This window comes from Aythya marila (assembly GCF_965140915.1).
Source record: "Aythya marila genome assembly, chromosome: 5".
NCBI classification, from domain to species: domain Eukaryota; kingdom Metazoa; phylum Chordata; class Aves; order Anseriformes; family Anatidae; genus Aythya; species Aythya marila.
In genome coordinates, this window is record NC_139046.1 from 17,020,414 (window position 1) to 17,046,603 (window position 26,190).

At 39.7% G+C, this 26,190-nt stretch overlaps 2 protein-coding genes across 3 annotated transcripts in view; one reads left to right on the top strand and one right to left on the bottom strand.

Annotated features, from left to right (window-relative positions):
• DGLUCY (D-glutamate cyclase) overlaps positions 1-613 on the bottom strand; it is a 42,224-nt gene extending 41,611 nt beyond the window's left edge. The window contains exon 1 of one of the 2 annotated variants that reach the window (XM_082762666.1): positions 560-613. The gene's annotated coding sequence lies outside the window, so the exon portion shown is untranslated. The remainder of the gene's footprint in view (positions 1-559) is intronic. The other variant, XM_082762667.1, reaches the window with a different exon arrangement.
• Positions 614-2,874: 2,261 nt separating this feature from the next.
• RPS6KA5 (ribosomal protein S6 kinase A5) overlaps positions 2,875-26,190 on the top strand; it is a 92,555-nt gene continuing 69,239 nt past the window's right edge. Inside the window, exons 1-2 of the mRNA XM_082760883.1 lie at positions 2,875-3,195; positions 14,708-14,779. Coding sequence (XP_082617009.1) covers positions 3,123-3,195; positions 14,708-14,779 — 145 coding nt within the window. The 5' untranslated portion in view covers positions 2,875-3,122. The remainder of the gene's footprint in view (positions 3,196-14,707; positions 14,780-26,190) is intronic.

Here is a 26,190-nt window from a genome sequence, read left to right on the forward strand (position 1 = left end):
AACCAGTACAGTGATAATGATTCAAAGACAAAAGTGATGAAGTTAATGAAACCAGCCCGCTATGCCTGGACCATTCCACTAAAAGCAGGTCTACACTTAAATCAAGCACAGGACTGAGTTTTATTCCCCATTGCACCTAAAAGTTTAATTGAAATGAAATCTTGAACATAGTCTTGTACTGACGGAATAGACAGGAGGTTTAGGATTTCAGTCCCTTTGTCATAATGTCATAATGTATGTCAAAAGGTGGGATTATATTCAAGCATTCAGTAGGACTGTTTTGCTGTTTCTGGGTATGACGAGAGAACCTTACTGCTACAGTATTTTAATTCTGGAGATAATGTTATGAAAAAATCTTAATTTTTTAGATGAAATAACCATATTGTTCCTTTACTTTTGCCAAAGTGCAAGCAAATCAGAAGGTCTCTCAGTGACAACAATGAACTTTCAGCTCATGCAATATGACTTTCCAAGCCCAGTCACAACTGAATTTAAATATACAGAGTAATTACTGTCTTGCTATAAGCATAGTCTGCAGATACAATAATGTATCACTAACCTTGGTTAGATTTTTGGGGGTTTTCACCTCATTCTTTAAGGTTGTTAAATCCTTTAACCTGAAATTTAAAAGGAGAAAAGAGATTTCAGCCCAAGGCAAATAAGCAGATAAAGTCTGTCAAGCTATGACCATCTGAAAACAAGACTATTTGCAACTGTTGGATTCATTGCCAGCTCCACTCACACTAAGTGCTAGTAAAGAACAGAACAGAGTCAAATTTCAGTTACTCTCTTCTGTGGCTGCCAGGGACAGTTAGTCCAAAGCGCTGGCTAGCAGAGCCCCTGCATGACATTGTGCTAGTCTCTTTACGATCTAACATCTAGGACAAAGGATAACCAGAAGCTGTTGCAACTTCTACAGAAGTAAAGCTGATACTCCCGCTAGGTGTGGAAAGGAGCCATGAGTTATAAAGATGCAAAAATTTAACAATTAACTTTATCTGTTTATTTTGTATTTTCGTTATTTTCCCTTTTGTAAGGGAACCGCTAATGTAACATTTACTATCGCTGCAACTGAGACACTGCAATGTCACTTCTAACACAAAGTGACAAAAGTTAGCCAATCGGTGCTTTTTCAGTTTGAAAACACCTTCTGTAATCAAACTTTCTATATTTTTAATCTTGATAAAATACTGTCAGGAAGGCAGTAACTGAATGGACAATTCCAGTTAAGTTAGGTGCGTACCACATGCTATGGGCCAATACCGCAGCAGTACTCCTGCAGTGTTTTCTAGAGAACATCCTCAAAAAGTTCAACCAGGAATACCATAAAAGAAAACCCTTGGGTATTTTAACCTCTGAAAACAAACAAAACTAAACTGAACTTAAAATAAGATGTGGTATTTAAGTAATACTATAGTAGAAAGCTCCTATGAACTTTAAATAGTTCAATCTCTCCTCAGGAAATGGTAGAAACATGGGTATGTATGTACAAATACTCAAGTAGTATGTATATGTATGCAAACACACACGAAGAAAAACACAATACTGGAATGTGAATAAAGGCTGAGCAGAAGACATTTTATTTCACTCATGTCCAGTGTACCAAAATGAGGCTCTGCATGTGCATGCTGCTCCTGTGTATGACACGACATTCAAAAGAAACAAGCTGGGAATTACGGTGATAAGAACTGAGAAGAAGAGTAATTTGTGTAATCTGACAGAGGATGGGGGAAGCCGCAGGCTGCTGTGGGTGTACCCGCCTGCTTATCCATCGCAGCAGACCGAGAGGCTTAAGTGAGATCGAGAGGCCTGGTATCACCCCAAACACCTCTCCTTCCAAAGTCATAGAATCATTAAGGCACGAAAAGGCCTCCAAGGTCACCTGGTCCAACCACCCCCTGCCCCCATGTCACCCACTAACCCATGTCCCCAAGCACCACGTCCAACCTTTCCTGGAACACCCCCTGGGACGGTGACTCCACCGCCTCCCTGGGCACCCCGTCCCAGCGCCTGACAGCTCTTTCTGAGAAGAAATGTCTCCTCATTCCCAACCCGAACCTGAGGCCATCCCCTCTGGCCCTACCACTAGAGAAGAAGCCGACCCCAGCTCCCCACAAACCCCCGGTCCCGTGAGGGAGCCCCCACCCGGCACCGCCCGGGGCCGTTTTTACCTTCCAGCACCTCCCACCTCCTGCGCACCCCACGGCCCTCCCCAGCCCACCCCCGACCCCGGGGGAAGGTCCCGGCAGCGCCTTGGAGCCTCCCGCCCCCATCTTGTGGGGCCGCCGAGCCGAGCCGAGCCGTGTCCCCCCCTCACAGCCCCTCCACCCGCCTCCATGGAAGCGATGCCAGCCGGCTCCCCCCCCGCCGCCCCTGCGAGTGGGGAGGCCCACGGCTGCCCCCCCCCCCCGCCCACCAGCCCGATGGAACAGGCCCGAGGGCGGGGCGCCACCGCCCGCTCCCTGGGATGATTGACAGCCGCAGCGGTCAATCGGCTCCTTCTCTTGTCCCCTAGGCAACGCAGCGCCCGCCCCCAGGGGAGGGCGGGGGGAGCGGGAGAGGCGGGCGGGAATGTTTACAAACAAGATCAGGGAGTAGAGGGGTGGGGAGGGGGGAGCGGGGGGGCGGGGCCAACGATTGGCGCAGCCGCCGAGCCAATGAGGGAAGGCGCCGCGGGGCGGAAGGGCGGGGGGCGGTGCGCGGGCCGCTCGCTACCCAATCGCCGCTGGGGGCCGCGGGCGCGCGGGCCAATCAGCGCTCGGCGGGCAGGGAGGGGGCCCAGCGAGGAGCGGGGGCTGCCCTCCCTCTCCCTTCGGCTGGGCTCGGCTGGGCTCGGCTGGGCTCGGCGCCGCGCCGCGGGGCGGGGAGCGCGGCCGGAGCGAGGGGGAGGGGAGCCGCAAGGACATGGGCCGGCCCTGAGGGCCGGGGGAGGGCAGCCTACGTGTGTGTGTGTGAATGTGTGTGTGAGTGTGTGAGCGCCTCCACGGCCCCCGCTCCCCGCTCCTCGCCGGCTGCATTTCACCCAGCTCCTATGGCCCCGGCTCGCCGCCAAGTGAAAAAATAAATAAAGAATAAAGCAAAAAAAAAAAAAATTACTAAAAATCCCCGCCCGGGACCGGACCATGGAGGGACCCTCGGGCCCGGCGGAGGACGGAGCCCGGCCGCTGCTCACCGTCAGGCACGAGCTGCGCAACGGTGAGTGGGGGGGGCGGGGGTGAGGGGGGCGTGAAATGGCGGCCGGGGGCGCTGAGGGGAGCGGCCGGGCCCGGGGGGGTGAGGAGGAGGAGGAAGGGGCCGGGAGAGTTGTGCGGGACCGGGGGGGCAGCCCCGGGGGGATGGAGGGAGGAGAGGGGGGAAGGAGCGCTGGGGGGGGGCGCTTCGGCCGCTGGGCGTGTGTGGGGGGGTGCGAGCCCCGTCCCGCTGCGCTGTGCTGTGGGTGCTGCCGGAGGGGGCACGGGGCCGCGGGTCAGGCTCCTGGGTGTGTGGAGCAGTCCCTCGGACTTCTGTGGCTCTGCCGGTGTGGGTGGGGGGCTGGTTGTCGCGGTCCTAAATTCCGCAGCTCTCTGTGGCAGCTTTCTGTGACAGCTCGCCTCTTCCTCGCAACTGTGGGGCGAGCAGCGTGCCAGCCCGCAGCCGCCCGGCTACCGGGCTGCTCAGCCCCCGCTGCCTGCTTTGCCTCCGTCCTGCCCCGAGACCCTCCGGAGCCGCCGTCCACCCCTTGGACCTCTCGGAAATGCTGCTGTGTTATGGAAGAGCCTGATATATTTGTAATAGGGACTCTGTGCTTCCCTGAAGTTTCCAGGCAACTTGACTGCTGCAGTAGATCTAGAACTTACTGTAAATTCACAAGTGCATGTAGCGTGCAGTCAGGTTATATGTTCTTTCTGTTCATTATCAGTGGAGGTGCTATTAAACATGACCTTCATTCCTTTTCTCTCCCCTTCTTTTTCTCTTGTCTCCATTATTAAGTAAAAGTAACTGTAGGGTGATGTTCACCTTAAAAGTTTGAGACAAGCACCCCTGGGTTAACGTGGCTGACTTGCTTTACTGGGCCACTTGGGAATGCAGATGCTGTTGCTGAGGTCTTTTTGATAATGCTCCGCTTTAAGTCACTCAGGTCTAGGGGCTCTGTAGATGTACCCCAGCGGAGCATAGCTATCACTGCAGCCTGGGAGGGGAAAAAAGGCTCTCTTCCTGATAGCTGCGCAGAAACCAAAGAGGCAGTAGTTTCCTTCTTTCAAGAATAATAGTAATAAAAAAAGAACTGGTGCAATGCATATTTGTCTTGTTAGGTATTGCTAGATTTCAGTGTGCGGGAAATGTGTAGGGGAAAGGATACGACACACATTTACTCCATAGAAATCTAGACATAGCTAGATAACTATTTTCTAGAAGTTGAGGCAGCACATATCCCTGCAGGATAGCTGTGTAAAGATAGTTTGAAAATAAACACATCCACTGACGCTAGACAAAGAGCTGTCTAACAGCATAATACACACGTGTTTTGGTCCTGATCTTTAAGCTTTATAGATTCAGGAAGTACTGATACTTGATTTTAATTAAAAAAAAAAAAAAATCTTGGGCTTCTTGGTCTCGTTTTAAGCTTCTGAAATTCCTGTAGTAGGATTCAGTTGCTTCTTCCCTCCTCATTTTCTTCTCCTTATTAAGTATTTAGAAAACTCTGCTTCTGAAAAATGCTTTCTAGCAATGGCTTGTCTATTTCTGGAACATTAGGGTGGAGGAGGGAGCTGCTCTGTCATGTACTCCTGGGAGACTCCTACTCCTGAAGGTGTCAATAGTGTCATCACTATGCAAGGCATATCAAGATATTGTCTCTGAACTTGTCTCTACACAAAGCACGGAGATGGGATAATTGGAAGAGAAAAGTTGCTATCAGCTTTCTTTTGTGTAGAAATAGGCAATTAGTAATCTCTAGGATACTTTGGATGCTTTTTGTATTTATTTTTTTTTGTACTGGGTCTGGCTGTGTGGGTGCTTAACTGCTGGCTGGGGTCAACCCATCCCAGTTTTAAAACGTGCAGCACGATTATTTTCACTTCATTTTGAGAAAGAGGGTGACGGTACGCCTAACAGGAATTGTAGCCGTAGGATCCTTGTTGCTTTAAAATACTGAGGTTGTACGCCATGAATATTCTTTTAATGTGTGATTTGTTTAGATTCCAGAGTTCCCCTCCTCTGTGTGTTTTCTTTGATGTTGCTAGCTCTGTGACTAATTGAATGATTTACGGAGTTGCATATCGAAACTAGCTGTCAGTTGGCAGATGAAAAAGAGGTCAGTCCTCGCAGCGCTTTGGAAGAATGTACTATTGTGGTAGAAATAGTGGCTTCTTTGAGAAGGGAGTGTCTCATTTTCATGTTGTGGAAGTTGTTGCTTGAACCTCTTGATAACAGAAAGTCATTCAAAGCATGAAAAATTAGCTATTCAAATCAGCTAAGTGCAGGTGAACCTGTAGTTATGCCTTGTAATTACTCGAGTCTTGGAATTGCTTTAAAACCATGTAGCTGGTTAGAGACAGGCATCGACTGCAGTCAAGTGAGTAAGTGAGCACACTATAAAACTCGGATTTCAGATGAAAAGAGTATCTTCAAGAACAAAACAGATGATTGCTGTTACCTTCAAGCCAGTATTGCAGCATATGAAAATGCACAGCTACAGCATATGTAGTGTTATTTCTACGCAGCACTCAGCTGCTTGTTAACCCTATCATACCATGGTTTGACATCTTTTAAACTTTGGCTTTGAAATTAAAATCCTGTCTTTGATAGGATCTGTCTTATTTTTGGGTCTATATCCCACGATCTTATGGCACTGGAAGTCATTCTCTATTGCTTGACCAAAAAACAAGTGCTGAAAAAACATCAGTTCACAGGCGTGTAGTTTGGTTCTGTGATAGGGAAGGAGCTGTGGTGCACAACACTTGAGTGCCTCTGTGAGATGCCATGTACTTTGCCAGGTTACAATGATTGAGTACTGCTCTGTGTATGTATTTCTTATTTTAATGATGCAAAGAATCAGATTTTCCTCGTACTGGTGGACAAGCTGTATACATGCATTTGCTTTAGTGATTGTTCCTTTGGTCGGTTGTTTTGCTGATTAGACACAGCAGTGACTTTTAGAACACATTTCAATTAATAGTGATTTTTTTTCCTAATGTATTTAGCAACTGATTTACTTTTTTTTTCTTTTTTTTTTTTTTCTTAATCTTCAGAAGAGATTGTCACACAAAACCTTTTTTTCTTCAGTAGAAACTCACAACTCAGCCACTTCAGAATAGCCACCAGCTCCTTTTGCTTATACTGGGAAGGAAGTGAGCTTGTGGGGAAAGTGGAATCCCCGTCTCTTGTCAGGAAGTCAAAGAAAAAACATAACAAAGATCAAATGATAAGAACTGGTGACTGTCTCTGACTGTTACTGAAGCTTTCCAGTGAAAATAGTAAGAAAATGAGAATTTCAGGATGATCTGTTTCTTGTATCTCATAAGGGAAAAGGTTGTATTCTTGAAGGCTAACCTCAGAGTTGTTACAGCTTTGCATCTGTTTTGGAGACCTAAGAAGAGATGTATTATTTACAGTGGAAAAAATACTATAATTGCCTCTTTATGTTTTCTGTTCCCTGGTTGTGTGAAGGAAGTGCACAATGAGAAACGTAAAACCTATTAGAGAACGATTTACGTGTGATGGGGAAGGATATGGGCAGAGGAAAGAGCTGTGATGTGGGAAAGTGAGAAGAAAATGAACTGCTAACAGTGAGGTTTTTTTTGTTTTTGTTTTTTTTTTTCTACTTCTGTTTGCTTCTTTCATAGTTCTTGATTTTGGCGGGGAGGTGGTGGGGAGGGAAGGATTAAAGGATCCTGAAACTTCAGTGTATGTGACTGGCAGGGAGGCTGCCCATCTTGCAGTGAGTGTGTTCACTTCCAGCATTGCCCAGTGAGGGGCAAGGATGAGAAAACTGGGATTTTTTGGGGGCACTTTGTCTGACTGTGCTGTATGGCATGAGAAGAGGCATGTGAAGCCCAGAAGTCAGCACAGCGATGGGCTGCGGCACTGCAGACAGTTTGGAGCAGCAGGATAATTTGGAACTTCCACGTGAGCCAAGCAGCCTCGTTTATAATTGCATGTGGAACTATGAAAGGCTTAAGATAACTCATGGGCTGTTTGAAGGGTTTAGTATTACAAATTCTCAGTTACCCTTTATTGAGTGAGAACTTAAACTGGAATAGATTTATTTCTAAACTGTAAGATAGCTTGTTGTTTGTTCATATTGCATCCTAAGGCCTTGTGGAGATTCCTGTGCCTAAAAAAGATGATGAAATCATGAGTTAAATAGAGAATTCGGCCTCTGCGATGGAGCTACACCTGGCACCTCTACTGTATTCTTTCTATTTTTACTTTTAGAAGGAAACATGTTTATGAAAGTTTAAAGATTCTTACACAAAGTATCATTTAAAAAGTAACAGTTTTTGTATCTGACTGTACTAATTCTGTGTTTCGTTCAGATATTGGGAGATACTAATAGTTGAATATTTCATAGCTCAGATATTTTTAACTTTTCTCTTTTAATCACTGAGATATATGTGCTCTGGTATTGCTTTTGAGTGAGTTTTTGAATATTCCTTAATACTACTTAAATCTCTGGTTTTTCCACTTTCAAAATTGATGCTTTTTGTAGTCCAGGAATCTCCTGTTATTTATCTTCTGGTAACTTAATCAGCTTTGATTATGAATGAGCAGAGTGGCTATCGATCTGTTTGTTTTTTTCAGGCTTTGGAATCTAATAAGCCTGGCTGAATTGATCTATAAAAAGGTCTGCTACCTTTAAGCTCTCCTTGCTTAGAATAGCGATATTCTGTGAAGTGTCTCATCTAGGTGAGGACTACCAGTCAGCCTGCTGTTCAGACTTGTTCCGAAGTATTTTAAATATGTTGGTTTAAAAGCTCAAGCTGGATTCCACAAAAGATTTGGGAACCTTATATGCCACTTCAGTGCATTTTAGGCTCTTATTTAAGACACAATTCAGAAAACACTTGCCAGAGTTGCTTAAACCTATGTGAGAGCCTGGGTGTCTGAGGGTGTGATTTGTAGCTCTGTTCTTGACATAAATATTTCTGTTGGATCTCCTTCATTGCTTGGCATCATTTGTCAATATCTTCTGGTAAATGTTCTTTTTTTGCACTATTGTACAATCCTAATGATGAAGTGCAAGCTCTGTTAAGATCTCTCTGCTTCTGACATGTTTTGTAGAAAGGCAGATGGCCTGGTTAATGAAGGACTTGCATAGTAGTCATTTTATTTGTTGTTTGTGTTTTGTTTTGGGATCTATTGTGAATGTTGACACTTATAAATATTTTATGCTGGCTTGAACAGTTAGTCATGAAAGCTTTACCTGAGAGAGCATCATTTTGAAGATAATTCTTAAACTTTCCTAGTTACTACCTGCATAAGCCAATACGTTACTTCTAAAGCTGTAAAGAGAGCCCATGACTTTTTCTTTTCTTTTCCTTCTTTCTTGCTTTGAAGTGGTATACTAATCTCTGTTGATAGAGAAGGCCAAATTTGATTCATACCTTGTTCTTGGATATCACTTCTGGTTTGAAAAGGTATGCACAGTCTTTAGAGAGCTGTTATTTTGAGTTAGCTGTTTCAACTCATTCTTTGGTGTTCAATTATAGCAACTTGATACATTAGCATGTTACCTAACTACTTTATTTTTTTGGCTGTTACATGATGTATACAGTTACTGCGCTTTGAGCTTCTAGTTAATGATGGAGATGCTTTGGGGTTGAATCTTGGTGACCTCATAGTGATTCATCGTACAGTAATGACAGACCTCATAGCTCAATCACTTCTGTAATAGCAAAAGCGTACTGCTGATGAATGCAAATGGATTTTAACATGGAGTATTTTCCGATTCAGACTATTGTCAGTCTGCAGTGTTAATCTCAGATACCCACACTTGTACGTTCATTGCAGCTTCTGATGTACAAACGATAACTGTGGTGGGATAGTCTTCTGCAGCCCCAGTCCATGTTAATCATGGCTATGTTGTTTTCCTGTTGTCTTTCCCACAGCGTTTCACACTTCTGGATTTCCACATACTGTGTTACACTTAGCTAATACTTCCAAAGGTTTTTGTTACTTTTCGCTGTGTAAAGCTTTGGTTTCCAGGCCTCCTAGAATAGTATCAATGGCTTTCAGGTCTTGAATATTTTTCAGCTCAAATGGCCTTGTCCTTAAGTATCTGGTAATACAGATGATGAACAATTGTCACCACCGTTACCCTAGTTGTGATTCTAGAGCTCAGGGTAGCATGAGTTCTATTTTCTTTTCTTTGATGTGAGTTCAGAACTGTAGGCATGTTTTATTTTTACTTTAATTTTTCTTTTAACCTAAGAGAAACGTAGGTAGTCCTTGAGGTGGTGTCCTTTGAAACAAAAGTTTGTGTGATGGCTCCTTGTCCTGATTAAATGATACCCTTGTTCAGTGACCTGACGATTATTAGTTGGTGGTGGTCTTTCAGATTTAAAGGACTGTGGAATATTTTTCAATTCCCTTCACAAATAGTTTTCAGCTGTTATAACAAGTTAAAATCGAAATGTAATTTCATATTCATAGCAGAAAAACAGTACAACATCTTAGATGCATTTTCATCAGTGTCTAATGAGCAACAGTTGTGTGGTTTTGGTTATGTGTTTGTGTTTGGGATTTTTGTTTTATTTATTTATTTATTTTTGGTGTTGTTGCATCCCTCCATTCTCCAATCCTTGCCCAAGAATATGTGAGTTTTGGTCAATTTCAAGGCAAAACATCCACTATTGACTCTGACTAAGGGATGATCTTGATTTTTATGTTCCTTCAACTTTGAAAACCAGCATTTGTTGTTTGTTGCTGTGACTTAAAAGGTTAGATCAGTTCCCTTGGGTAGAGGTGGGCCGTTCCCTGAAGCAATGGTTTAGAATCAAGTTGATCATGGCACCAGGCTTCAGACACTTGGTAATCTGAAATGCAACAGATTTTCTCCTATCCTATTTTCCTTCTTGCTTTTTCTGCTCTGCCTTAAAGTGTGTGAGGTTCATGGTTCTGTTCAGTAAACCAGCAGAGCTGGTCTCACGTTGCTGAGAATAGCAGAGACAAGTTGCAGCTTTCAGGCAGAGCTTGTCTTTAAAGGCTCCTTGATCTAATTCAGTAGAGGAGGCTCCAGTTTCATCTTTCTGCTTCAAAACCTGTAAGACATGGAGTGTAGAAACAGAGGAGATACCAGATTTAACTTAAATAATAATTCAACAACAGCTGTTTTTATTTATTAAGATGATAAAAATGCAGTTTAAAACAAGTAGAGTCACTACTCAGTCCCACCTCGCACAGTTCTCCATTCATGCTGGGCCATCTCAAGGTTCAAGTATTGCTCAGGTGACAGTGCCTATTCCTGTGTTATCTGCAGATACTCCACCAAGCAGAAATAGGTTGTCCTGGTTCCCAGAGTCACAGACTGCTCTGTTTCCCCAGAGGTGAGAACAGCAGTACTGATCTTCCTGCTTTGGTGTCCCTGCATGTGGAGGTTTGTCTTCACAGTGGAAATCTTTCTAGACATTTGCTTTCTTCAGAGGTGATGACCAGGACTGATACCATTATTTCCTTTTTGTTTTTATGGTTGGCTGTTACATCTGGCCTTTCAGTCTGTTTCTCTCTTTCTGGGTTGATCACTTGTATCTTGCTGTAACCATCACCTGCATACCACAGAAAATCTGTAAATAGAAACTTCCTAACTGTGTACCTATGCAGTTAGCTTGTCTCCTAGAATGTGCTGTGATCCTGCTACTTGTGCTGTTTTCTTTTGTTCCTGAGGTATCGCTGTCTTTTATACTGCTGTGCCATGTGTAGCTTCAGATTGCTTGTGGAGAAACTCTTGTCCTATTGACTTGGGCAGTACCTTCTTCATGTCCAAGTTCAGTTCCCTTCCTTTGTACCTTTCAGCTAATCTGTCAATGCATTTGAAGAAAAAGGGCACGGAGGAAAAAAAAGTCTGTTTCCAGACTCCTGGGAGCTGTTACCTTGTAATTGTGAAAGCAGTCCTCATGAAAAGTTTTCAGCAGTGGCCATTTGGGTTCTCACTGACTGGCTGGTGAATATGAAATTGATCTTTGGGATTTACACTCCTTAAAGCAGGTTCAAGGAAGTATCAGTATGGCAACTGTAGTTCTGGGGAAGCTGTGCCACATCTCAATGTCAAAAAGGGCATCTACTTTCAGCAGATGATGGCAAAGAACTGCTCTAGTAGCATCTCTGGAAAGAACATGGTGGAGGCACCACAAGCTCTTCAGCCTGCATTTCTTGGCTGATGACTTCAGAGAGGGACTGAGTGCCGAGACTGTTGGATGTGCACTGAGTGCAGAGGCTGTTGGATCAAGCCATTGCCTGGCACGGCAGTGCTAGGAGAAATGCTGTCTGGGGGAATTGTTAATCTTTTCCTGTAGCTTTGAAGACTTATTATTAATGTTTTTATTTTATTTAAGATAGGGGATAATTCTGCTTTTCTTCATGGAGAGTAATTCTGAGAGAGTTTGTGTGTCCCAAGTGCTCTATCATACTTCCGTGTGTTATGCAGCTCTTCTTTGCCTTCTGGTCTTGTGGGATGGCTATTTTCCTCAGTATAATGTAAAAATAACGAGGTGGGACTTTTTTTTAATGGTGGAAGTATGCTTATTTGTTATATTGTTTTCCATTTCTGTTATGAAAATAAAGTTACAATAACTTGCAAGGCATTTCTTTCTATTTTTTTTTAAAGCAATTAAACATTCTAAATTGAAGTAAAATGGGATTAAGTGGATAGTGCAAAATTATGGTTCCCATTGGACCAAGTACATAATAGTTCAAACTAATCATCATTCAACTATTTACTGTCACAGCTATTTAATCTTACAAAAGTGGGAAAAGTTTTGCTGGTGTTATTGAATGTGGAATACGAGTTAAACTGAGTTTATAGTTAGCTCAAATTAATGGGCAGAGTTCAGGACTTGTTCTCTTTTTTAGGATTATAGCCTCTACAGCACTACAAATCTTTGGCGTGTTATTGGTGAGTGTTGCTCTGTTCTGTTCTCTCAATCTTCTTGTTCAGTTCCAAGAACACAGCAGCACTAAATGACTGTTTCTCCTTCTAGAAGAGCATTTAATTATAAAGCCTTCTGCTGACAGCTCTTAAAGGATATGAGATGGTAAAAACCTTTTTGGAGTACTCCATAATGGCAGATCGCTGCATAATGGAAGTGAAATGTTTCTTACTAGTCTGAGTCCAGCATTCATTTAGCAAGTGTCTAGAGAAGTTCTGTCTTGAATCTATTCGGTGACACCTGCTGCTTCATTAAAACTGTGGCCACTGACACTGGTCTCCTTCAGATCACTTCATGACTCCTGTTGTCCCTGGTAGGAAATGCAGTTTTGAAACTGACTGTTGAGTTCTGTTGTCAGTGCTTGCTAAGAAAGGTAGGATGTAATATTCAGCTGCTCCAAGACAGATTGCTTCCTGAGTGTGACGTGACTTGCGGAAGTTGTTACAGATATTCACTCAGTCTAGCTTTGCCTTACCTGCTGTTCCTCTCTTGGTAGATGGGTACAGCTCACTGCTGACTTCTGACTGTGATGTAGAACTACGAACAGTATTTTTTTGGTTTGCCATGAAAATTGTCCAGCAAGCTTCAGTTCAACTCACGTGATGCATAATAATTGATCTGTTGACGATTCTGGTACTAAGTCTTGCCTACTACCTGTTATTAAAATAGAAAAGTGCTATTTTTATGATCAGTTCCAATAATAATTTATTTGATCTGTTTTTTTTTTTTATTGCATATAATATTAGAATAACTTGCAGATTCCGTCAGATTTGCAAAAGTCATTGTTATGTATGCTTCTATTTGTACAAGAAAACAATCTGAAAGCTCTTTTAGGCTTTCTAATCTCCTAATAATTTCAAGTGCTCTGTCTGCACTTACTCTAAGTTTGATTAATCCCTTGCAAAAATGAATGATAGGAATTGAAAGTAATACTTCAGAGGAGATTTCATCGGTGCCTGGCATGAGAGCACTAATGTTACCCCATCCCCACTAGATGCATTTTGTATATGTGTACAGATTCCTAGGATTGTTGGAACAAGTTATGAATTTGCTTTTTCACTTGTTTAGTGGTGTTTTTTTTTTTGATACTTGCTCTTTGCAGAGATGTCTTTCTGAAGCTTAGTTTTCTATTTGTTTTGAGCCATTGACTTACTACAGTTTGGTGAATGGTGAACTTAAATTGCGATAATGAATTCAGAAAGCTCAGTGTCTTGATGAATCTTCTGGGATATAACAAATTCTACTGTGCTTTGATGAATGGGATAAGTTAATTTCATCATCTCCTGTCAAAGTTTTCCTTTTATGGTTAAGAGATCTTCATACTTGAAATCTGTGTTGCTGCTACTGAAAGCTCCTTGCATATCTTTCCTTATTTTTTTTTTTATTTTTTTTTTTAACTAGCCTTTAGCCATACAGTTTGGCATGAAGCTACTTTGCGAGGCATTCTTTTAGCAGCCATGACAGCCTGTGCAGCTTCTGCTGCTTGGTGCTGCATCCTTAATTGTGCTAGTAAAACTGTTTATGCAGCTGCTCATTTAAGTGGATCAGGAACTGAACTTGGCTTAGAATAATCAAACTTCTTTACTTTTTTGGCTTGCTGCTTTTAATCTGGATCATTTCACTGAACAGTTTTGCTGCATGTGCTGCAGTCACGTTGATACAAATGGCTGGTGAATGTTATGGTAGGAATGAAAGATGGAAAAGATTGGAGCTGCTTAAGGCTTTCTTTCAGCAACTTATAAAGGCAAAAAAAAAAAAACCACACACAAAAAAACCCACTTTCTTTTAAATAGGGCTCTTCATTGCCATCCTTAGAAAAATGTGTTAGACAAAAAATACTCTGTTGCATAGATTTGTATAAATGTGGAGCCCTCTCCTTCCAAACTCTCCAGCAAAGGAAACAACTTTGTTTCAGCCTTGTTTTTTCCACAGGTGTGGGTCTAGTAGGCTCAAGGTCTTTCCCTCTCAGTAGTAGCAGGAAGCCTTTTAGATTTAATAATTCATAATGGTGGGAGCTCTTTTTACGTCATCCCAAGCACCATATAATCCAGGGACATGACAGTATTCAGGGTGCTAAGGAAGACCTGATTGCTGTCTGCAACTGTGACTGGAAATGACAGAGAAGGTGGTTCTAGACTTTTCTCAGTGGTGCACAGTGATGGGATGAAAGATAACAGAAACAATCTGGAACATGGGAAATGCCGGTTTTATATTAGGGAAAGAAAACATTACTGTGGTGGGGGTGGTTAAATATCTGAAACAGTCTGCCCAGGGAACATTGTGGGTTTAGTCCTTGGGGTGGCTCTACTGGTTGTGCCCCTGAGCAATGTGATCACATTACCTGTTTGGAGCAGAAGTTTGGATTGGGGGGGCTTCAGTTTGGATTCTGTGAAGATCAATAGGAGCAAGAAATTGAAAAGCACAGGAGAGCAACATTTTCTAGTACAGTATGCTGGTGGAATGTCCGCTTAGTGTTGCTTATTTCATTCAGCTACTAACTTGTTTACTGAAGCTACAGTAATATGTCAAAATGATGTTTCAGTGTATTACATATCTGACATGTTCTTTTTTTTTCCCTTCAGCGAATTTGACAGGCCACGCAGAGAAAGTTGGCATTGAAAACTTTGAACTATTGAAAGTTCTTGGAACAGGGGGTAAGATGCGCTGTTTTTCTAAGTTGAATGTTGGAAGCATTACTCTTAAGTATAGTTTTGTTTTCCAGATGAGTTCTTAGTAATTGGAACATTCTTTAGGAAGATGTATTGCTTTTGTGTTGCATACCATGATATTCTTCACTTCTTTTTCCAACCAACAGCAAAATTATAGGTCAGATATTGCTGCTTAAAGCACTAGCTGAAGATGCGATCTCAAAAAATGGAAAATAAATGGGTTGATTTGTGAAGATATGATACAGTTTGTGAAAGATATGATCTAAATGAAGACATGAACTTAATAATTTTATTACATTTTCAGACTATATTTTGACAAATTTATCAAAAAACTGCAATGGCAGTATATTGGTGAATAGGATGCTTTAGGATGGCTGTGTGTTTTAGCATTGACTATTCTATTCTCTCTGTCATAGTCAAGACACTAATTTTTAAGACAGGAAGATGTTTACTGTTTTATTGCGGGTTTCAGCATGATGATGGAGATCTGTAGGATGTTGCTATCTGTAACTAGCAGCATGTCCTGTTTTGACAATCCTAAAGGTTTTGTTTCCCCTTTGTTTAATTTAAAGGCAAATTCACAGACACGCACCCAGATGAAAAGTAATGGCTTTTATTATTCTTAGCATGTTTATACATTTTTGTCAGTATTCATGTTGGATGCACTGTTGAGTATATTGGGATAATTGTGAGGGTGGACTATCATCAAGGTCTGTAAATGCTATAAGTTAGTTTTGATATGAAATTTGGGGTGTTATCAACCATTAACAGCTAGCAGTGAGGCTATAATTGCATAAGCTTCTGCTTCACTGAAAAGAGCAGCAAAGGTTTTTGATTTTCATATATAGGGGTTGCAGTGATTCTTTCATAAATCTATTAAGCCATTAGATCACCTGAGATTATATTTTCCTGTTTCTGAAGTAATGTTTTTTAAAAAAAGCGAAATTCAAAAGGCTTGAGAATTCCACTCCTGCTGTTCACTTTCAGTAGTTGGTGGTAGGGACAAGGAAGCTTTAATATTCAGACATACATGTATATGTAGCATACTCCTAGGAATGTGCAGTAATGCTGTTTTGAAGAGGTTCATTATTGGTTTGAGTGTGGTTGGCAAAAACGAAATACTCATAATTATGCATTTATGTGAGCAATTTTGTCTCCTGCTGATGGAAACATTGGCTGGAAATTTAATGGTCTGTGTGTATGTACAAAGACCAGTCCCATTCCTGTTTTTTTTTCCCCTTTTTCCTTCCTACTGCCATAAGTCTGAGGTCATCTTAATACTGCAACAATTGCGTTTGAAATGCAAAGTGAATTTAGTGGTTTCTGTTCAAGCTCTGACTAGTAGTATTCTGACCTTCTTCTACTGTCTTTAGACTGTACCTCTGAAATAACTCTCTTGGTACTGTTGGCATTCATTGCTACCCTCCATGCCCTTTCTTCTTTATGAACGGATTAGCAAACTTCTCTTGGTGTGGAATAGTCTTAATCATAGCAGGTAGTCCTTAGGCTCATCACCCATAGCCATCTTCATTCCAGATTAACAGGGTAACTTTTATGAATAACAACTCTCAGAAAAGACTGCTTTAACAGGCTGATAATGGGATTAACAGTGTGTGTATGTGAAGAAGAACAACCGAGGAAGCACATCTCTCTGTCTTCGTCATGCTCTAGTAGTCAGGTTGCTCCAGAAACATCTGCTGTCTGAAAAGATTTCTGCAAACTTCAGGAAATGAAGGATACATTAGGTATCCTGAAAGGGCATTTTGTAGCAAGACTAGTATATTTTTTTATTAGTAAAGAAATGCTTGCTGCCTTGTTTAAAATGTAAGCATAATGATGTGAGGTACATTCTTAAGAATTCAGGATGATTAGGACACTAAACCTTGTTCAGTGATAAGCATATCATAGCTGAGACTGGTGTCCTAGGTGTGTCAAAGGTTGCTGTTTGCCGGCTACTGGACAGCATTAAATGCACATGGCCTGATCAGAATAGAGCTAGTTCTGTTTGCTTTTCAGGAAGTGACCATCTGAAATTTCAGGGTTTATGGTGACAGAGAATCCCTGAAGAAAGGACAGGAATGGACTTGAAGAGGTTCTTTAGTTACTTGTCCCGACACTCAGTCATATCTGCATTGCTCCGAACAGAGATCAGCAAAAGCCTCCAGTAGCAGAGGCATACTGCAACCTTCCTGGATGTTCTTGCTGAGGATATTTCATCTCCTAGCTCGAGAAGCATTCTGGGGATTGCAGTAAGCAAAAGTTCTCTATTTCTTGCAAGAGGTTTCTGAAAGAACCACACATTACTTTATAATAGGGTATGCCAGTGTTAGGCTTTGCTTTTGTAAATACTGTCAACAAAATTTTGATGAGGCTCTGAACATCATCTTAATTTTCAACATATTGTTGTGCCCGGAAGAGTTTGTGTCCTCTTTATTGAATCAACAGCAGAAAAGAAATTTAAGTATGATGTTGGCCAGTTGAGCAATTCAAGATCGTCCTAGCCTACTGTCCTACTGTGTTTTTTTATTTTTGTTTTTGTTTTTGTTTTTTTTTTGCAAGTGTCTTGGCTACTGTTACAGAACTATGGAGAACTTGTACGAGTTGACTATGCTGCTGTTAGTTTAATAACATATAAACCCCTTTGTAAATATAATTTTTATTGAAATTCCGGAACATTTTTGTCAGTAACAAGAACAGTTGTGCATCTTAAGTGTGGAAAATCAACTTGACCGAAGGCAGTAGAACTTGCAGTAGCTGCTGCAAGTGGAAGGTCTTGGGATATGCATTCAGTTAATCACAAAGATAGCAAAATATACTACGTTTCAATACTGTGCATTATACCCTGCCCCCCCATCTTCCATAGCAGAGTGACTATTTTTCAAAATTTATTACGAATCTAGCTGCCTGTTAACATGCAAACTTTTCTATGAAAACTGTGTCGTGCCCAGTTGTGGGGCCCTGTTAGGCCTGTCTTTTCTTGCTCTTGTGCTTTAGTTGAGATTGGAGCAATGCATACGACTGCTCTGACTTCTCAGTTCTTTGTCCTAGAATATATGTTTACTGGAAGGAATGAGAGCATAAATAAAACTGTCTATAATCACAACAGCATGTCAGGAATATTTGGAAGGGCAGGCTCTTGCTGGAGAATTGTATTAAATGGTACCATGGAAGAGTAAGGCCTCATGGAAAACGTGACCTCTGTTGTCCAGAACTACATGTCTGCATTTCAACTGTCATCCTTAGGATTGCTCTCACAAAAAAATGAAGAAATGGTCTGAGGGTATTTGCATGCCTTCTGCATTGATAAGTAAAAGTTTGAATTACCTCGTTCTGTAGTTTTAATTCTATCAGAATAAGAACGGAGGCTGTTTTCCTCAATGTATATTTAATTTTGGGTTAAACTCTGTATAGTTGGCAACCTAATTCTGGTGAAGCTAAAGTGACATCCTTCTAAAAAGTAGCTATCTATTGGCAAGGGTGCAAGTTACAGGTGTTTGTCAGATGCATTTCACCTTTCAGGTGTGAGTGACAGGTTTCATTATTTTAGAAACCTGAAATACTTCAAGTATTTTCCAAGTGATATGTTTATGTGGTGGCAGGCACCTGTCCAAGCAGCCCGTGTCTTTCCATTAGTGACTTGTCCTAAAAATATGGACAAGATAAGAGAACTGTTTGGTCTGTTGTTGTTTGTGTTTGTTTGTTGAGGGGGCAATTTTGGGAATTGCTCTGTTCCTTTACTAGGAAGTTCTGTGAAGTTGAAGATGTGGGTGGGGGCTGACGTCGCCTTAGACAAATTGATTCATGCAGATGAAAGGGCTTGTTTGGGAACAATTTAAAGAAAAATGAAAAAGAGGGCATCTCGTGCCTTCTGTTTACACATTGCTCTATTTTTAGGCAGGAGCTATCTTTATTCTGGCAGTTGAAAGCCGTATCTGATGTGAGCTTTTAGGTATTGCTGATATACTGCGATACAGCTAATGCTAAATAAAAGCTGTGATACTGTTTTAAAGTTCTTCTCTGTGGAGTTGAGCAGAATGCAAAGTGTTTCCCAAATATCTGATAGTTAAATGATCTACAGTAATGCGAAGCAGAATGAATTGAAGCCTCCTAGGCATGTTAAGTGATGGCGGGAGATACTATTTTAACTGATTACAATATTTTACGTATAGTCTGTTACGAGGCAACGGAATAACTAAAGAAAATATTCAAAATACACTTAAGCACAGTATCATTTAACTTTGTGTATGTGATTGTGGTAGTTCTGTATAGACACTTAGTATGGTGGTGGTGTTTTTGGTTTTTTTTTTGTTTTTTTTTTTTTTTCCAGGTAGTAGCTGTGAAGCCTTGTTTGTATCATTTTTAAGATATATTTCTTAAAAAGACAATAAAATATGATTCTTAGAAATAGTGTCCATATGTGCTGGTGCTTCTCCTGTGGAAGTTATTTCTGAATAGCTTTTTCTTCATGCTATGGCTTTGTATGATTTCATGCTTACTTTTTTCTTCTTGTGTTCCTGTATGTCTAGTTCGGTTTTATACACGTTATCACCATTAGAAGCATGCTAATTTATTTTTTCGGTACTAAGATAGTGTATTATACATGCTTGTCTTCTGATCCCTCTCTCAGAGGAAAATAGAAGGAAATCTGAGTTTGTAGCCTTTTAATCAGAGTTGGAGCCCTTTACATTGCATTACGTAGCTATCATTGCAATAAACTTCCCTATTGCAGTACTCAGTAACACTTGACAGCAACAGAACAAAATCGCTGCAAGTATGCCACTGTTAATAAAGCTATTAATAATGTGCTTGTTTGCTCTGGGAGCAAATTATTATTTTCTTGATTTCTCTGCCTTGTCCTTGTTTTATTCAGTGTATGCTTTTTGAAATTCCAGTTTCTTTGTTTTCACTTAAATCCTTTTCTTTTACAGTTGCTTTATAGCCTTTCTAATGTGGAATTTTCAGACTTCCTGCCAATTGAATTCACGGTCCTAGCTGTTTATCCTATCTAGTTAAAGCGTTTTTTTTCCCCCTGTGTGACTTGGAAAACTTATATTTTATGGAACTTTACAGCAAAGTAATCTAATTGCTTCCAAAAAAACATGAAGGAGAGAACAGGAAGGTGGCTGTGTTGGCTTATGCATGTCCACTTGGCTTATTTACTTCAGTCTAAACTTTTTCTTAAAAAAAAAAAAAAAAAAAAAAAAAAAAGTCATAAGCTTTTCTGGGTCTTACATTTTTCTACACAAAGATTATTCCTGCTTTTTTCTTCTCAACTATTTCTGCTTCTGATTTCAGTAAATGCCCCTTTAAGCACAGTTGGCAGACCGAATGAAAAAGAGTCAGTGTATGTGGCTCCTGACCACGTGCCCCAGTAATCTGCTGTACCACTACAGGCCACTAATGAACACAGAGGAATAACTAGAAACAAGAATAAATTGTCATACAGATTTCTATTTATGCATATCTTAATATTATGCATAAATTATTTTAAGTACTTATATAGAAAACACTAATATATGAGAATTTAGGCATATTCATTTTATGTGGCTAAAACAGATAAAAATTAATCATTAATACCTATCTTAATCCTAATTTATTTCAAGAATTTAATGAAATCAACTTTACAGCAACATGACTAGTTTATGAAAAGTGTGTTGAAAATGCTAAGTTTATAGCTTTGTTTTTTTAAGTCACAATTAATAGTATAAAGCCGTTAAATAAATTGCTAAATAATTCTATACAGAAAATTTCTACAGGAGCAAGCTTAAAAGAGCTAGAAGGAGAATTCCATAGGATTGAACAGCTTAAAGACTTATGTGTGAAGGATGTTTAGAATCTGATACATAAATTCAAATGAAGGAAGGAAAATTGGTAGGATGAATGTCAGATTTAGATAATTAGTTTAAAATCTTGTTATATGAGAGAGAATAATCTTAGTTTCATCTAAAGGTCAGAAAGTATTGTGATAAAGCTATTATTGTGAAATTTAGTTAGATCTTTCAAAGAATATTGAATAAAATGTAAAATGTTACTCTCCCAAACTGAGCACATTGCTGTAAAATTGAAAGGAGGAGAAAGAAAGAAGTGGGGTTACTGTGCACAGAAGACTGGGGAGTGTCTACAAATGACTCCAAATGCAAATTAATATGTTACTTCAGGACATGTATAAGGAATATTGAATGGGAAATGGGATGTCTGATCAGAGACAGGGCTTGGAAAAAGAAAATTTTATTTTTCTGTACTGAACGAGCAGACTGAAAAGAGGTGACTGTTTAGTTGAAGAACCTGGAACTTGTACAGTTTCATCCTTTTCTTCCCCCCAGAGAATTCTGAAAGAATTGGGACGTGAAATTGGAGGTCAGTAGCAAAGATTTTTACTGGAACTAATGAGTCAGAGGTGATACAGGAAACTAGAGAGAATAGCAAATGCAATCCTGTATTTAAGAAGGAACTATGAAGACGAACCAGGCAGCTAACGGTTGATCAACTGAAGCAACTTCAGGAGCATGCAGTGCTTTCAAAGAAATTTTGAAGAAAATTTACATTAATTTTGGTAACAAAAATGAGACACGTGCTTACCCACTGGTAGATTGTCTGACTAATGAGAGCCCTCATTTAACAACTTACTTCCTTGAAGGCAAAAAAAATAAGGCATGGATCTCCTGCCATACCTATTTACTTGAATAGTTTTTATTTTTTAAGGAAGTCAAGGGTTTAAAAAAAAAAAAAAAAGTCAAAAAGAAAAACTCAAAACCAACCAAACCAAACAGAATATACCACAAAAGCAAAATGCTGCTAGAAAGTACATGCTAAGATGCAGCTTTCCCTCTCCTGCCTTTCATATTTATAATCTCTTATTTGCCTGTTTAACAGGACAAGGAACTTGTTCTTAGCTAAATTATAACATTGATAAAAAGCCCCTTGTAGATTCTTGCTTGTCTGACATGCAAGGAAATCTGATAGAGAATGCATCATCTTTGGTAATTTAGTGGTGGACAATTAAAATTGAAGGTGCTTCTTCAGAATGCTGTTGTTTGATCGTAAAGGGTTGTGTTTGGCTTTTTTTTCCCCCATTTTTAGCTGTTAGAGCTGTATGCCTTTCTGACTTTGCCACATCCTGAATTTTAATTTATATGGACAGGTATCTGCACAGCGAGAGTTCTGCCTCAGATTTTTTTCAGCTAGATTAAATATATGGCCTATTTTAACACAGAAAAGTTCAGGGGAAATAAGTCATAAGGCATATTATCATACAAGAGCAAAGTAAAAGGTATTCATATCATTATATATCTTGTGCTTCTGAGCCTTTTGCTATTGTTGTCTCATGATTATTCTTACAATGACAGTAAAAAAAAAAAAAAAAAAGTAGCTTAAGAAGTGTACCTTATGTTAGCACTTAAAAACACTGCTTTAAAATTTTCTGTATATAAGTGGCAAGTTTTGATGGGTTTAAAAGTCCACAGAAACCATTCTGTGTGCTATAAACAAAAAGAATTGCTTGTTTTTTTCCTCTGTTAAGAGTTGGCTGGCATGATGCAATGGCTTAATGTGTTTTGCATTTACACAGAAAAAAGAAGCAAAGATTACTCTGTTTTTAATTCATTGTCTTTCAATAAGTGTATACTTTCTGGCATATTTGAATGACTTGCTGAATTGTTATGTACGATAGTATGTATTACTAAATTATTATTCATGAAAAAGGCATTAGTGAAAGGAAAGTCTTAACCCCCAGTTGTATTTTTCTGCCTCACAAATTAAATGAAAATGTGATATAAATTGATGGCATGAAATGTCTTGCTCATCTTAAGCCTGATATCCATATCAATCTGCAATTAGCGCGTCCTTTTTTCTTTAACCTTATATGTTTATTTTGTTCCTTTTAATAAATCATAAGGATCAATCTTGTGTATTTTATATATGCATACATTATATTTTCTTTAAGTTCTTCCATAATTTAAAACCTATCACATTTGGGGACAAATCTTGGTGGCTGTGCATGTGTGTTTGCTCTGTGGGGAATGCACTGCTGACTAAATATTTCTGCCTTGAAAATAGTCGAGATGTGTTTTAGTTGTTATAAGAATGAACATTGAAATGTGGCTCTGAGAAGCATAAAAAGCTTTTCTGAAATAAGATCATCTGGTACGGGTATCCTTGCAATAAAGTTGTGTGCTTTTTCCTTGCTGTCACTTGAATGACTTGCTGTTGCAGTGTTGTCTTTTAAGTAGATTTCTCGTGGTAATATCGGAGAATCTGCTGTTGAACATGTCATGAGTCATTTGATTAAAATAGTGCTACTTAAGATTTATTCTCATCAAAACCACTGAGAGTCCTCATCTTGCTGTCAGTCCTGTTCAGATTGCTGCGGAAATAATTTGTACCATGGTAAAGCTCTGTCTTGCAAATTGTTCTAAGGTAACATTGGTATAGTATCTAGAGACTTCCATATAGCTCACACGTTTACCAGGTAATCTTCTCATACAGAGTATTTAGAACCATAGTAGATACTCTTAATACATGTACATGTATACTGCTAGCATGCTGCTATGTGAGGTGCGTTACTGAATGCTTTTTTTTTTTATAAAGTCAAATCAAAGATTTCGTGATAAAATCAAAGATTTAGTGTTAAAATCCAGAGGGGTTTGTTTAATTTAGTTTGGTGTAGCCTAATGTTCTCCAGTGCTTTTGATAAAACTGCTGTGTCCTGGGAACCTAAGGAAGCTTCTGTGTAATGCCCTATTCTGGCATTAGTTAAATACCAAGCTCCAGCTGCAAATTGGTGAAAACTGGAGCTGTTCCCTTATGCAGTTGAGAAATGCAAGCTCAGGCCATTCTCCACAGTGGTTTCTGGTGTGCGTTAGTGGATTGCAAAAGAATCTACATTTCTTGAGTAGTAACTCCTAAAAAAGATGGAAGTACTGCTTTTGGAAGCTCTGTTGTGGTGGTGGTTTTTTTTGTTTGTTTGTTTGTTTTAAACCAGTGCCTTCAATAGTAGGGTCTGTTTTTCAGATGCTTAAATAATTTAAGTCAGTACTGGAAAACAATTGAATATCATGAAAATTATACACAAGCATAATAGTGTCATTGAGGTCACAATATTATGGCCTGTACAACCTCTGTTGAGTTCATTCGTGCCTATATGTTGTGACAGGATTTATGGCCCATGCCTGTTTTACTATGATAATATTTTACACCTGTGGTTATCCATTTCTTGATGACCAGCTTGAGACTACTCAGGGCAATTTACGTTGATACACTTGAGATCTCATGGCTACTACTGATGTTGGGGAGTGCTATATAATACTGAGCATTGCAGAGGGTGGGAAATGTCCTAGTATCTCCCATTTGTCACTTAAAATAGATAGAGGTTTAACCTATTTTGGCTCTTTTTGCCTTTCTTGACTGATATATTGTGGAAACTTGTTTTATATCTGTGAAAATCCATATTGAGAATAGTAGGCACTGTGAAGAATGCAAGCATGACCCTGTAGAGTAGAAGTCAGCTAAAAACCAAACTTTTTGAAAGAACTATTTTTGAAAGAATAAGTAATGTTACTTCTTTTTACAGAATGAAGCAGAACTTAGCTATAGAAAAAAATAATGCATCATTGGGTAACTCAAAACTCTCTATTCTCTGTCAGGGATGGGGAACGATGGGAAAAAGATGGAGTTGCACGTAGTTGCTTACTGGGAGTAACTATGCAGTGTGTTTGAAGATGAATGTAATTAATTTGAGTGTCTCCCATCAGGACAGCGTACTCTGTCCAGTGTGTTTACAGTTTTGAGATACTTGAGTGTTCCTTTTAGGAATGATGTGTGAAGATAATGGCCATGTAGGGGTTATACAAAGCACCCAGTCAGTTCACTTCTCTGTCTCCGAGACCCGTAAAGAGACCCTAGAAGAACATGAGGATGCATACGATGATGGTTTGCTTAATACACTTGTAGCAGTCTGTGGTTTGGGGTCTACCTGAGCCAGAGATTCTGTGTTTAGCAATGGTTTCTATACGTTCTTCTCCATCAAGGACTTACATCATCTTTTTGAACTCATCTACATTTTTGATATCTATAGTCTAACACAGCAGTAGTTCTGTAGCTTAATTGAATATTTGTGTGTTGTGTAGATCTTAGTTTTAATACCTGATGATTTTTTTTACCTTATTTTATTTCTAGAAATAATGAAAATTGTTCTTTACTTACCTTCATATAGATCTTTGATTTTAATTCTCTGGCATCTTCTTCAGTACTCTACCTTTGTCAGGCTAAAAAAAAAAAAAGTTCATGCATTCACTTCCCTTCATAATTAGAATAACCTTTGTTACTCTTTTCTGGATCTTTTATAGTTCTCCAGCAGGGTTTTTTTTGTTTTTTTTTTTTTTTTTCCTCCTGATAGGGTAGCTGGGGACAGAAGAGAGCAGCACTGTACTGGCATGCATTACCCGAGATAGGAGCACACAAAGCTTTCATACCACAGCATAAGGGATTTTTGGTTTTGTGTTGAAGGTCTGAGGGACTGAGCATGTGTCATATTTCCACTTTAATACTTTCCTTGAAGTTCTCACTTTTTATTTGCTTTTTGGATTACCTCTAGCCACTGGGGGTGTTTTCTTACAGAACTGTCTATAGTCATGCCAGATATTTTTTTTCTCAGTTATAACAGTATAAAAATTAATCATTATCTTATCACATACAGCTTACTCATTTACTTACTTGGAATTTTATCTGTCATGTTATTATTCGTATACTTAATATTTTGATATGGTTTTTGCAATTTTCAGCAGTCAGCTTTGATTTCTATTGTAGTAGATAAGTTACTAACTTCCGCACTGTAGTTCATATATGACTGAATCATGCAGGACAAACTCTTGTGGTGTCCTTCTTTCATCTTAAAAGCTGAATGTTTGGTTTTAACCTTTGATTTTTGTCTGCTAATCTACTCTTTGAACCAGTGATTTTTTTATTTTTTTTTTTAGTATTTTCAAGACCCTTCTGTAAGGGAACTTGTTATGTACTTTGGAAATCTAGATAAGTAAAGCATATCATTGTTCCTTCCTCATGATTCCTGTAAGCAGTTATTAATAGAAGTAATTATAACCATCTACAAAAGTAGCACTGAGTCTTTCTCATGTTACCTTGTTCACATATGTGCTAAATCTAATTGTTACTCTTCCAACAGCTTTGTCTAATAGAGATGTCATTTATTGGCCTATAGGAGGCTTTTCATTTAAAAAAAAAAAAAGTCCATGTGTCTTATTATTCTACCGTGGAGCATATTTTTAACAAAATATGTCAATAGAACACTTAGATTCATTACTTAAAAAGTTTGGAATGCCTACCTTTTGGTCTTGGTGACTTTTTTTTCCTGTTTGCGTTTAGAAAACTTCTTTTTTGAAGAG